This window comes from Chrysemys picta, chromosome 7 (assembly GCF_011386835.1).
Source record: "Chrysemys picta bellii isolate R12L10 chromosome 7, ASM1138683v2, whole genome shotgun sequence".
Taxonomy (NCBI): Eukaryota; Metazoa; Chordata; order Testudines; family Emydidae; genus Chrysemys; species Chrysemys picta.
This window is the reverse complement of record NC_088797.1, coordinates 24,730,963-24,745,237: the sequence shown is the minus strand read 5'-3', so window position 1 is coordinate 24,745,237 and position 14,275 is coordinate 24,730,963. Positions and strand designations below refer to the sequence as shown.

At 43.0% G+C, this 14,275-nt stretch overlaps 1 protein-coding gene across 3 annotated transcripts in view; it reads right to left on the bottom strand.

The window, feature by feature from the left end:
- DNAH12 (dynein axonemal heavy chain 12) overlaps positions 1-14,275 on the bottom strand; it is a 181,279-nt gene that overhangs the window by 106,395 nt on the left and 60,609 nt on the right. For all 3 annotated transcript variants that reach the window (XM_065550977.1, XM_065550978.1, XM_065550979.1), the window contains exons 21-29: positions 14,043-14,164; positions 13,641-13,923; positions 12,816-12,935; positions 10,441-10,597; positions 10,034-10,206; positions 8,574-8,726; positions 7,877-8,116; positions 3,913-4,158; positions 290-409 (exon numbers count right to left, since the gene is read on the bottom strand). In XM_065550977.1, coding sequence (XP_065407049.1) covers positions 290-409; positions 3,913-4,158; positions 7,877-8,116; positions 8,574-8,726; positions 10,034-10,206; positions 10,441-10,597; positions 12,816-12,935; positions 13,641-13,923; positions 14,043-14,164 — 1,614 coding nt within the window. The remainder of the gene's footprint in view (positions 1-289; positions 410-3,912; positions 4,159-7,876; positions 8,117-8,573; positions 8,727-10,033; positions 10,207-10,440; positions 10,598-12,815; positions 12,936-13,640; positions 13,924-14,042; positions 14,165-14,275) is intronic.

Here is a 14,275-nt window from a genome sequence, read left to right as displayed (position 1 = left end):
TTCATACTGGTATACATCCAAAAAGGCTGTTTAAGGTAAGAGGAGTCCTGGGATTTGTTAGGGGCTGAGGTATAAATTGGCGAAAACTACAAAGACAAATCCAAACCTGCAACTGATGAGAGACTCAAGACTGGTTTTGGGTTCAAAAGAAAACCAAGTGAATTTCGTTTGGTACAAATTCCATTTCACAGGGCTTCATTTTGCAATTAGAAATAGAGTACTGCATTAATTACAAATGATGCAATGCCATGAGTATTAGTGAAAAAAGTTCCCTTAAAAATGTACTTACATTGTAGTCTGCTTCAGGAAGCTTAACACCAGGAAACAAATCACTAGTTATACCCATGAACAGAGGTATATCATGTGACAAAAATTTAGGCTCATTAACATCCTTAATTGATCTAAGAAGCTAAAGAAAACAAATACATAAGTTTACAAAAAAGGAGTGTTCTGATTTACATGCTGACTATAGAAATACAAATAAAATCAGTCTGCACAATGTGAATCATAGGGTTAGAAGGGACCACAAGGGTCATCTAGTGACCCTGTCAACATGCAGGATTTGTTGTGTCTCAATGATCCACGAGAGAGGGCTATCCCACCTCCTTTTGAAAACCTCTAGTGAAGAAGCTTCCACAACCCTGCTGAGGGAGTCTGTTTCATTGTCCTACTGTTCTTACAGTTAGGAAGTTTCTCCTGAGATTTACTCTAAAACTGAACTATATGCTAATGTGTGAGGTGTAAGGTTAAGATTTTGTCACAGTTATTTTTAGTAAAAGTCATGAATAGGTTGTGGGCAATAAACAAAAATTCACAGAAGCCCATGCCCTGTCTGTGACTGTCACTAAAAATAAAGGGGAGAACACTGACACCTCCAGTTCCTGCTGCCCATGGCTGACAGCTCCAGGCCCGCTGTCCGCGGCGGCAGCTGACAGCTGTGAGGTCCCTGCCACCCGTAGCAGCTGACAGCTGTGGAGCCCCTGCTGTCCATGGTGGCTCAGAGCTCCAGGGCCCCCCACCGCATGCAGCAGCTGACAGCTCCGGCCCTGCCATCGCAGGAAAATATCTCAAAGATCTCTGAAAGTCATTGAATCAGTGACAAAATCTTAGCCTTAAAAAGTAACGTAAGTTATATAGTAGTCAGTGCTAGGCTGCACTAAGAGGCAGAAGTTCCTGTAATGCGTGAAGATGCATCAAGCAGGGCATTTCCTGAAATTGTGTTAGGGGATCTGATGGAGCACCCCAAAAGCTCTCCACTGCCTCTCATGACTATTACAGTATTGCCATCTCTCTGCAATTCCTTCCCCAGTTTAACACTTTTGAAGACCCCACCCTCTTCCATCATTAATGCAGCAATGAAGAGGGAGAGTTCCTGAACTGATGCTGCTGGGAAGCGGAGCAGGCTATGTCTCCCTTTACATTGTCTCCTCTATTCTTGGCTCTGAAAAACATTAATGGCTATGTTAAGTAAACACATAGACCAAACCCTGGAATCACTGAAGTGTTTCAGAAAGTATGGACTAAATTTTTAACTTGGGCCAAACCATGCATCAATAATTTGGCCTTACAAAGAATTCAATGTAAACATAGCTCATATCAATGTTGGAAGGTCCTTAAGGTGTATCCAGGAGCTCCAATAGCTCCCTTCCACACCAGTCTCGCGTTGGGGGTGTGGCACATGGCCAGAAAGGGTTAAGCGTCCTGCAGGATAAATGACTCAGATTCAACCCTTAAAGACATGGGGAGATAATGTTTGTATTTTCGTGTATTTACATATATATGTGTAGTGGCCAACAATATAATCAACAGTCCCTGTCTATGCTGTATTCTGTTAATTCAGAGATCAAAAGAACATCCTAGCATTTAAATGAACTGTAAACATGGGATATTGCTGTATTCATCTCTCTTTGAAATGTATAGCTGATCATCTGCGAAATGATGAAAAACAGGCAATTGCCTTATGTTAATTCGTGTAGCTAAGTACCAGGGATGGACCTACTTCAAAGTCACCCTGATTACCTATTGTAAGCAAAGGGACTCCGACCTGTTAAAGAAGGCTTGAAATTGTATAAAAGATCCCTGGGTCCTGATCCTATCATCTCAGATCTGCTTGGGGTTTCATGCAGGGGAAGCCTAAGCCATAAGGACTGAGATCCCAGTTCTGACTGGACCACTCTGAAGTTAAACATTGGACTATAACTTATAGACTAAATTCTAAAAGAACTCTTTGCAACTACAAAGCTCACCATCTCTGCGATGGATCTAAATCTCAAGATTGACTCATGTCTATATGTATATTGATCTTTTAACCATACTCTCTCTCTCTTTTCTTTTTTAATAAATTTTAGTTTAGTTAATAAGGATTGGCTGCAAGCATGTATTTGGGTAAAATCTGGAGTATTCATTAAGCTGGGAGGTAATGTGCCCAATCCTTTGGGATTGGTAGAACCTTTTCTTTATATGGTGAATAAGATTTTCATTAATCCTCATCATATCTGACTTGGGTAACTAGGTGGAAGCCTGAGGTTGGGTTACTTTAAGGGAACTGTGTTTTTGACTTCTGAGTAACCAGTCAGGTATAATAACAGAAGCTGTTTAGCGCTGGCTTGGTAAATCTAAGTATTAGAATATCCACCAGCTTTGGGGATTGTCTGCCCCATTCTTTGCAGTTCATCCAAATTGAGTGACCTCAGCTGGTTCCCCTGCGATCCCGGTCACGATATCACACTTTATCCTTTGCATTTATATCAGATCTTTCACTGGAGGATGTTTCAGTGCTTTCCAAACATCAGTTAATTAGGCACCAGTTCCATAATGACAGCTAGAAAAGGTGTTTCACAGAGTTTACGGCCAGAAGATCACCTAGTCAGACCTGATGCACATCACAGGCCATCAAAATTCACCCAAATACACCTGTATCTTTTACATCCATTTTTTTCTTATCAAGAATTTCAATTCATCCTCTCAGTTAAAACTCAGTTCTGAAACTAGTTTTTATTTACATCTTAGATAATAATACTTAGTGGTTTACATTTAGAAAGTGCTATAAAATATGAAATAGTTTATCTTTCATAATAGCCTTGTGAAGTAGATAATTAATGGGCGATACATGACTCCCGCATTTGTGGAGGCTGGGCACGAGGGCTGGAAGCTCCCTAGAAGGGGGGGGCCAGGCCCCCTGCTCCACCGAGGCCCGCCCCACTCAGTCTCCTCTCCCTAAGGCACCTCCCATGCTCCACCCCCTCCCCGAGGCCCTGCCCATGTTCCACCCCTGCTCGGCCCCAGGCCCGCCACTCACACCTCTTTGCCCCCTCCCCTGAGGGCTCCCCTGCCCACCACTCGCACCTCTTCACTCTGCCCCCCCGAGGGCCTTCCTGCCTGCTGCTCGAGCCTCTTCGCCCCTCCCCACCTGTTCTCCCTCTCCCCCAAGACCCCCCGCCCATCGCTCGCACCTTTTCACACCTCCCCCAAGGCCCCCGCGCCCACTGGGGACGGAGAGGCGCGAGTGGCAGGTGGGGGGGCCCTCAGGGGAAGAGCGGGGACAGGAAGAGATGAAGCGGGGGAGGGAAGAGGAGCAGTGAGGGCGGGGCCACGGGGGAAGAGGACGAGCTGGAGCGGGGCCTCAGAGCGGAGTGTGGGCAGGGATACAGCTCAGGCACCCTTTCAGCAGTGGGCAGTGGGCCAGTGGGCCTCCAAAGGGAGGTGCACTGCATCCTGTTTGGGGAGGCTTAGACTCCCCAGGTACCTATACCCGCTTGCGATGATTCTTATCCCCAATTTACAGATAGAGAAACTGAGACAGAGTGGTTCAATGACTTCAGCAGGCAATACTGTGAGGCAGTGGCACAGCTGGGTTCAAAACCCTGAAATACTTGACTCAGTGAAATCTACTATGTTACCTGAGGGACTTACCAATATATCTTCATTCTCCTGTGGGAATTTCAGTTTTAGGTTGCCAGCAGCCACTAATACAGCTTTAACAGCACGCATACCATAGTCATAATGGAACTGTGAGGAAAGTTGCTCTGAACAAAGTCTGTAGGTCATTACTATCTTCACTGATAATGGCTTGGCATTCAGAAATCCATATGAGTAGAGAGAGATTTCTGCTATCAGAGCATAGTTAGGTACCATCATAGCTACTGTTCGGAAAAGAACCTGAAATGCATATTGCAGAAAATATGCTTAAAACGTTTAGAAGAAGAACAAAAGAATTCCTGTAACTCTGATTTGCACTCAATATGTATAGATACTGCAACATAAAAGTTCTTGTGGTAACAGTATTACCAATCTTTGAAGACAAGATCCATGACTCATTAAGAGCCAAACACAAGCAAGTTGCCTATGTGGCCCTCATTACACATAACATTATTCACCAGAACAACAAGGAGTGCGGTGGCACCTTAAAGACCAACAGCTTTATTTGGGCATAAGCTTTCGTGGGTAAAAAAACTCACTTCTTCAGATGCAGGTTCACTTCTCAAGTGAGGTTTTTTACCCACGAAAGCTTATGCCCAAATAAATCTGTTAGTCTTTAAGGTGCCACCGGACTCCTTGTTGTTTTTGTGGATACAGACTAACATAGCTATCCCCTGATATTTGATATTATTAACCAGATTACCCTGCTTTAACTTCCTCCTCCTCCATCTCCTTGCTTTCAAGAGAACAGAGACTGCTCATTGTGTGCCACCTATACGCCAAACACACCTGAACGGCAGAAAAGGATGTGGGAGAAAGAGATGGGACACATGGTAGATGGGAGAGTATACTGCATCCCCTGAAGGGGTGTAGCAGTGAGTATGTGTAGGAGCAGGATTTTATAATTGTACTATGAGAATTAATGTATGATTTGATTTCATCCTGCCAGCCACCCTTTTTGAAAAGCAGAAAGGAATGACCCTCTGGGACATTGGTAGAAATGCAGTTGAGAGACTGCCAGTGTCTGTACTGATGTTAAGGCAGGGACAGACCAGAACAATCCTTATGACTGATTATGGTAACCCTTTAGTTTTAGGATAAATTATAATGTCTACTATGGTTTCCTATATGTATTACAAATTAGGCACTCTAGTTAAATATACACTTCTTTGTTTTAAGGTTTAGTAAGTAAGAGACAAGATCTTGTATTGTGTTTATGTTAATGAGATTAGAGGAATGTTGAAGGCCCGGGCCTCAGTGTGAATTGTTTTGATTATAAGATTTAGGAAGGCTTAATTTACAATGTCTTTTGCTCAATATAAAATGCCTCTGTTTGTATTCTCAAAGGTCTCTGTAAAAGACTGTTTGTGTAAATGAGGAATGTATGCATCAGGAAAAGATAAGGTGTGAAGGCCATTGTTATAGCCAGATGGTCAAGGAAGAAGGAGTGAAGAGACTTAACCATCAACGCACATCCATAATGAAGAAAAGGCAGATTGATGACCCTGAGATAAGGCTGGCACTCCTAAAGACAGGACAATTGATTAAATCGTAACCAGGACAGGATGACCCTCTCGGAGGTGTACTGGAATTAGGGTGACCAGACGTCCCGATTTTATCGGGACTGTCCCGATATTTGCTTGTTTGTCCCGCGTCCCAACCAATGTTAGGTCGGGACACTGGACAAACAAGCAAGGCTCCCACGCACAGGCGGAGCCCGGAAGGGTTCGCCCCCCGCATCGTCCCGACTCCGTCCCCTCCTTCCCCCATTGGATCCCTCCCCAAATCCTCGCCCCCTCACTGCCCCATTGGCTCCCTACCCAAATCCCCGCCTCTTCCAAAGCACACCATGCCCGGGAGACGCAGGGGAGCGCGGGGCCGGGGTGAATGTGAGTCCGAGTCCGGCCTGGCCCGAAGCAGGCAGGACTTGGGCGCAGTACTTAGAGGGAGAGTAGGGGGGCGGCTCATGGGGCCAGGTGGCGGCTGTTCTCCCCACCTGGCAGCGGGACTCGGGAGCAACCGCTGCTGCAGCTCCCCCTGCCGCGGGGGGAGGAAGCGGCCGCTGACCAAGCAAGTGGTGCTCGGCAGCTGCGGCTCTGGCGCCCGGGCCCGAACCCTCCGAGCATGGGCCTGCTGCGTCAACCCAGCATGCACGCTGCGCCCAGCCCCTGGCCAGTCGCGTCTGGGCTGGCTGCCCAGCTGGTGCAATCCCGTGGGTGGCCCCAGGGCGGAGGCATCGGCAGCCCTGTTCGTTCCCCTGCGGGATCCGAGCGGGATGGGGGGGCTGGGGCCTGCTGCCCCCACTCCGGGGCCACCCTGGGATTACACCAGCTGGGCAGCCAGCCCAGACGCAACTGGCCAGGGGCTGGGCGCGCGCAGTGTGCGCGCTGGGTCCCCGCAGTAGGCCCGGGCTCGGGGGGTTCGTGGGCACCAGAGCCGCAGCCACCGAGTGCCACGTGCTTGGCCAGTGGCCGCTTCCTCCCCCCCGCGGCAGTGGGAGCTGCAGCAGCGGCTGCTCCTGAGTCCCGCTGCCCAGGTGGGGAGAACAGCCACTGCCTGGCCCTGCGGGCCGCCCCCCTACTCTCCCTCCAGGTACCGCGCCCGAGTCCTGCCTGCTCAGGGCCAGGCCGGACTCACTCACCCCAGCCCCGTGCTCCCCTGCGTCTCCCGGGCCTCCCTCCAGCGCTTGTGGAGGGAGGAGGAATGGGGGGGGGGGTTGTGGTTTTTTTGTTCTGACGCCGTTTTGTTTTGTTTTTTCTTTGCCCGCCCCCCCCGCGTCCCGATATTTGACCTGGGTGATCTGGTCACCCTAACTGGAATGTTTACATCAAAAGATAACACCAATTAAGAAGTAACCAGTCAGAAACTGACACAGCAAAATCCATAGACTTCAACAGAGAAAAAAAGACTATAAGAACAGGGTGCTTTGCCATGGGACTTTGGGTTCGTCTTGCCACACTCCAGGAGCATTGGATCGTGACCAACAGAGCCCGGCTTCCCTCTGCGACCAATCTGGCTGGCCACTAGATTGATCCAGACTCTGGACTGGTAACTATAAACATCAACCTGGCGGGAGGGAGGGAGGGAGAGGGAGAGGGAGAGTGAGAGAGTGTGTGTGTGTGTGTGTGTGTGTGTGTGTGTGTGTGTGACTGAAAAGCATATGCTAACTGCTGTTTTCTCAATAAATGCGGCGTTTTTGCCTTCTCCTGTATAAAAGATCCCATGTGCTTTGTATAGCATAACACATGCTCACTGCTGACTAGAGCATTCCTGAATGAATTCTGTCTTCCTGAGGTAGAATTCCTCCCTGAGCTCCCTTTGAGGCAACATGGCTCTGTCCCTTCTCAATCTGGTGCTGTGACTTAAAGGGAAAATAGAACCACAATGCTGCTATCGAGACATCTTCACTTTGCTGAAGCCATGTCTCACCACTGAAACAGGAGCACTGGCATAAACAAATGTAATAGCAAATATTTGTAACTGGTAGTTTGTATAGAGTCATCATCACATGATCTAGTCAAATTGCTCTAGCACTGCTTCTGAATAAAACTCCATTCTAAGTTATTTTTAAGCACATTTTCTTAAAATATTTGGATTTAATACAAACACTACTTTAAAAGCATATAGGGCCAAATCTTGCAGTCCCCCTTTCCCCAGCTAAACAACCCTCACTGAAGGGTTTGGCCCACCACAAATAAAAGCAAAAATAATAATAATTAGTAAAACTTTTGTTCGTAACAGCAGAAAAACTGATTAAAAACCTTCAGGGAGAACAAACTGGTTTGAATAAATTAAAAAAAATGAAACCTGACAAATATGTTGCATATGAAATACAAAATTTAAAAATATAAATTGTTTATATTGTAGATGCCACATTCTGGTGCAACTCCAGCAGTGAATTTGGCACTAGATTTCTTAAATGCACTATTAAGTGAATATGCTTATTTTATTATTTTACCTTGAGGTTGTCTGGCAGTTCAGAACGTCCTGCATAACCTGGATTCATGGTAATAGCTACAAAACAGTTGGGATTGAGCTTCAGTTCAGTCCCTTCAAAAATAAATGTTTCCATCTTCAACTGTATGGCTCGCTGAATGCAAAGGATCTGCTGAGCCACCACAGACAGTACTTCCAGCTCAATTCGATTAAATTCATCAAAACAGGCCCAAGCACCTGAGGAAGCCAAACCCTTAAAAAACTGTAAAACAAGAAAGAAAGACAAAAACTGTACCCCTAACAGAGTATTGGGAAATTTAAAAGCAACAATCAGTAGTACAATGGCTTGAAATTTAATGTTGTGCAGTGAACTTATTTGCATACTTTGAATAATATTTAAGCCTACTTAGGAGGAAAGGTCAGCAGGTATATTAGGAAATTACGTCAATGGAAATCTTTCCTTGGTTTTACTGGAAGCTGAGTCAGGGTCATAGGCCCTGGTCCTGCAAACTCCTTGTCAAGCTAAATAGTTAAGCTAACGCACTGCAAGTGGTCCCATTGAAGTCAGCAGACCTTAGATTATAAACTCTTAGGGGCACGGAATCATGGGTGGGATTTTCAAAAGTGCCTATGTGAAAAGGGCATATAGCTCCCACTGAAAGTCAACACCTTTCCTCCTGAAAAAACAGATACTGATCTTAAAATGTAATTCAATTTACCTTCCCCATTGCCAGATAATCAAGGCCATCAGAACAGTTGAAGACAACACATTGTACAGCAAGAGCCTTAGCCAAGTCTTTAGTAGTCTCTGTTTTACCTGTCCCTGCTGGGCCCTCTGGAGCACCACCAAGGTTTAGATAAAAAGCTCCAATCTAAAGAATGGAAATAGTTTATGAAAATTAATAATTTAATCAAAGACTTTTTCATAATGGAAAATAATTTTATAAAGGAAAATAATTTTAAATTCAATTGTAAAGTGAAAACACTAGGTAGTTGAAAACAAATTATTGTATAAAACCGATATTTATCAGATTCATACTAAATGAAAAAGGCTAAGCTAAACATTATTTATGTCTTCAAAATACAGGAAACTCAAAGTTTGATTTGGAGTTATTCTTTATTGTAGATGCCTCAGAAAAGGGCACAATCTTATCCATTCCCGAGCAGTCCGTATCATGACTAGACATTGTATGTTATATTGGACCTGATCATGCAGCTCTTACTCAGGCAAAAAGCATTTTTAAAGTCAATGTGCCTGATCTTGCTTTCTTCTGTTCTGTACTTCCTTCTCTAAGAAGCATTTCCTTTCCCACTCATTCTTTGTGGTCTCTCTCATACTGTCTCCCTTTGCTCTACCCATGTTCTGTTGACCATCATACCCTGCCCATCCCTATATTCTATTCTCTCCCACACCATCTTTTCTTCTTTTCCTATCCCATCCTTCCCTCCAAATCTTTCTTTTCTCCCTCCCCTTAGTTCCCCCATCACCTTTATTCCTCCTGGTACTAACCCGTACTCTCTTTCTCCTCCACTCTCCCCATCTCTCTTCTGCACCCCTAATCCCAGTCTTCCCATCTCCTGGTTTTATTCATCTTTCAGTCACTATGCACAAGGATGCCATCCCATGGAACACTTCTCTTCTAGTCAGTTTAACCACTTTTAATTCTGGTTAGTTGAAGATGGGTCAAGTGTACAATGCAGCAATGTGTCTTGATGTGTTGCCCACCAACTGGAAATGGGAAGTAAAAAGTGGCCAGCTTCTGTCCTAGCTTCAGAAGCAATATCATGGTGTCAATACCAATTTAAACTGCCAATTACAAAATGTCACATAAGTGGCTTAGCTATCTCATTATCCAAGCTGGGAGCAACTTGTCAAGAGGTACATTTTTGCCAGATCTGCAAACCTAGCCCACTTGTTGAAGTTGGTAAGTGGGCTTCAGTTCAGCACAAAACATGACAATTGTTGCAGATCTACTGGAGCCAACCAGTTCAACTTGAAAATTTAAATAGGAATTAAAATCCCTGAAAATTGGATGTTTTAACAGAAATGCTGTGAGTCCCACAGCTATTGCAGTGCTCCCAAGTGACACTGTAATAAGTATAAAATGTTGAAAATGCCATATTACAGCTAAATGAATTCTTTAAGCAGGTTAATGACAAGTTTTACATAAAAGCATACCAAGGTGCGGTAACATCTATCCGTAAGGGGAGTAATGACAAGTCGAGGTGAGTTGCCAAGGTATTCATAGGCATATTTTACATTGCAGTTAATGATGCGGACACGAGCATTCTCATATTCCCAATAATATCGCAGTTGAGCAAGCCACTGAAAGTCTGTCTCATTTTTCACACCTGGTAAGAAAGTAATTAGCAGTAAATATGAAAAAAGTTCTAGAAAATTGGATTTTCTGTTAGGTAAAAAATAAATAATTTGCCAATATGAATGTTTTCATACATAAAATGCTTTAAAAATTTCTTATGGTTCTTAAGGCCAGCAAAAAAATCTAATGCAAGTCTATTTCTCTGGGTTCTGAGTAACTCTCTGTTAAATACACATGAAGAATAAAATTTTTAAAAGCTATGTACCGCTTTCAATCATCTCCATGACGACATCTCTAGCGTGTACATCAATAGTAACCAAAGCACCCAGTGTAGTTCGTGTCTGCTTAGATAATTTTCCTCTCACCAACTCTACAATATCAGTAAGCTGAAGCTGAAGAGTATCATAGTAATCCTGTAAACCCTGCAAGAAAGAAAATGTCAAATTTGATTTAACAATCTTTAGACCTTAGTGTGCAAATAATTAGGGTTACGAAAAAATGTTAGTGTGGGCAGACATCTTAATAGAGATTGCTTAATGGACCATCTCCCTTCTCAGTCATTTCCCAAAGACCATCTCCTCTCTCATTTGCAATTATCTACCTACCCTGTAAAACTACAGCATATTGTTTTTTACATATTTTGAATCCAAGACCCATTTAAGTCAATGGGAGTACTGACTCCAATGGGCTTTGGGTCAGGCCCTTACTGCATTTCAGCAGTTGTAAACAAACAGGAGTAGCCTATTATCAGCCTACTCTCTATAACCCATCTGCAAATGCTCTCTGATCCATCAGTGGTTTGCAGACCACAGTTTGCAAACCTCTGGATTATATACATGAAGGTTTCATTGAAGCCAATGGTAGGTTTGCTTAAGGAAAAGCTGTAGGATTCAGCTCAGCTTATATATTTTTTCAAAATTATTTTAGTTGGCATTTGTTTTATTGAAAGCAGTTTCAAACTTTAGAAGTAGCAATCTTTACAAATCCTACATCAAGCAGAATACTTAATTAAAAAGAATCCTATTTTAAGAAAATTATTTAAAGTTCTTATTCTTATTGGAAGTGCAGTCTGAAACCACATTCATGTTTTTAAAAAAGTGATCCCCTAGAGAAAGAATTGAATACAGATGTCTTTATTTTGATATTATCTACCTGAACTCCTTGGAACTAGTAGAGTAATAATTTTTTAATTGTTTTATAGAAAATTGGCTCCTAAACGACAATAAAAATGTTCCCATAAATAATGGTTCAATATGCATAGATGTGAGTGTGCTGTACAGGCCCACAAACTATGAAAAGATTCACTGTGTCATGTTTACCTGCCTCCTTTCCGATCCCTCCACACTTGATAGTACCACTGATTTTTAAAACTTGTTAGAATGAGGACTGCACTGGTATTTAGACTTTTCTAATAGAAAACTCTAAAGTAGCAGGAGGTTACATATCAGCCTACATTTTTCAGAGCCCAATCCTGGATTCCTTGAATAGAAAACTTCCACCAATTTCAATGAAACTTTTGAGTGCAAAAAAAAAATTGGTATTTGGTCCGTAGGCAGCACCCTCTGTAAATCAGTTAGCTAAGTACCCAGTGGGAAAGTAAAAAGTTGGCTACTATACATTGTCCATCCATGCTAGAAGAAAGACAGGAGGGCATGGATGTGGTTTAATTAAGCTGCAACTTTATCCACTTATAAATCTGGGAGTATCCAGCAAATTGTACAGTGTAGGGAGGAGGGAATTGGCTCTCTACTGATCCAGACATAGGAGCCCCGCCCCCTTCCTTGGCTCCCTGAAAGGGGGCCAAGGAAGGGGTCGGTCTCATCTAAAGAGATGTAGGAGTCCCAAATCCCCTTTAAATCAAATCCCATGAGGAATGCTTTCCTTCAAATCCATTTCCAATCCAATTTATCCAATAACTATACCCCTTGCATACCGAGTACCTGCACTGGATGTCCACCACTAGCATTACATATAAATTGCAACATGATAACCTAACCCACCTACTCCACCCCATCAGGTTCCCAGCTCAGATGCGGAAAAGGTGAAAAAATTCACCTTACTTTGGTCAATCTGGCAGTGAGGGGAAAATTCCATCCCAGCCCCACAAGGAAAAGGGGCAACTAGCATAATGCCCACAGTGAGTCAAAAGCAATAGGACCAGGTTCCCAAGTGTATAGGTGGGTGGGTGGCTGGTTCCAACCTGATCCTGATAAAGAGGATGGTTGCATGGTGTATAAATACCTCTCCCATTTTTCCAGTCAGCAGGAAGGACAATGCAGTGACCTTGAACTGTCCCCAATTGCACCCTACCTTTCTTGTCCAACCCTGTAAGCTTTCCCCCCCTTCTCTGTGCTGTTGCAAAGGATCCCTTAAGGGGTAACGCCCCTTTTCCTCCAGCTAGCCAGACCAAGATCCAGTCACATAAAGGATGCAGTGGGCACATTCTTCAGAATTTGACCATTACCTAATATTCAAAACACCCAAAGGCTATTTACACCTCTATGTTTTAAAATTTCTTATTAATTACTTTATCCAACTTTATTTTGGGCAGGGGGAGAGATGAATGATTTAGCTGAACAAAGTACAATAACTGAAATACTAAATGTAAAATAAAAATACAAATATTATGCTTCATAATACCTCTGGCCCATTGCAAATGGCTTCATGTACCTCACTCGTCCAGAACATTTGAGAGACACACAGCACTACCTGTCCAGGCCACTCTAGAACCCACTGTTTTCTTTCAGTCTCAGGATATGCCTAAAGAGTTAAATACATCACATAATGGTGTCAGTGTAAATAACTGAATCCGTACCACTGAGTATGCTTTTGTATTATATGAATCAATATGATCCCTTTAATAATACTCTTTGGAATACTGGCAATATTATATTTGTATTTTTGAAATAAAATACAAAATATTTCTTTTGAATTGCTTTTCCTTTATTTTCTTCCTTTTTTTATTGCCAAATAGTTAGATTTTAAAAGTCTCCCTATTAATTACTAGAATCTGCCTAACATGCTAAATTGCAAACAGAATCATTTTCTGGTTTGTGGTTTTCTTTTTAGGTGAGGGCAAACCTGCAACAAGGATTTTGTTTACTTCTAATTTTGAATTAACTAAAAAAAAGATTGAAATACTGAAATAAACTCTACCAAACAGGATATCTTAGAAGATTAGTAATGTTGTCAGGCTTATTTTATATGTTCCCGTGACCATGCAGGACAAATCTCAGTCCTGTTTAAGGTAAAACTCCCATTGACCTAACTGGCCTATAATTAGAAGTCTCCCAACAAAATCTTAGGCCTGATCCTGTGGCTTTCATATGCTTAAATTACACTCAAGGAAAGAAGAGTTTTAGTGTGAGTAAGGCCTTTAGGAGAGCACCCTAAAATGAAGTAAGGACTACTCATATGTACATAGTTTTGTAGGAGGTGGCCTGAAACATATACTAGAAAACATACCAATCTTGATTCAGCAATAACATCATGTATACTCTTCAGCATAATATCTTCCACTTGGATCAGCCACTTCTCCACAGCACCTCGAGCTTCAGAAGTAGAAATGGTTGAAATCAGTTCCACTCGCTCACCTTCAGTGCTATACATTGCCTGAATATCCAGGTTAGGAAGGAAATGCAGCTTAGCAATGCCCTCAAAACACTTTTTCAAGTGAGGCTGAACTCTGAGAGGATCTTTCGTCTCTGACAGGATCTCCAACATTTCATCATTAGACAAGAAGAAAAACCTAGAAAAAGGTTCACAAAAATGACAGAAGTATCAAGTTACTGTATGTGTCAGCCCAACTATACAGCAAAACGTAATTTCAATCATCTTTGTTTTTGACATAGTCAACATGCAGCATACCGAGGAAAGAACAGGCGCTTCTTTTCAAGATAAGCATTAAGCCCTTTCATGATTTTGTCGAGAAGTTCGTTACACCCCTGAAGTTTCTCCAATAAACCTGTCAATGAAGTGGCAGCAAGAACCTGTAACAACAGATATATAATCTCCATAAGTGCATACAGTAAGTCACATACAGGGCACAGTGCACAATGAAGGTTATTAAGATGATAAATACATAGCACATGCTTTTACCC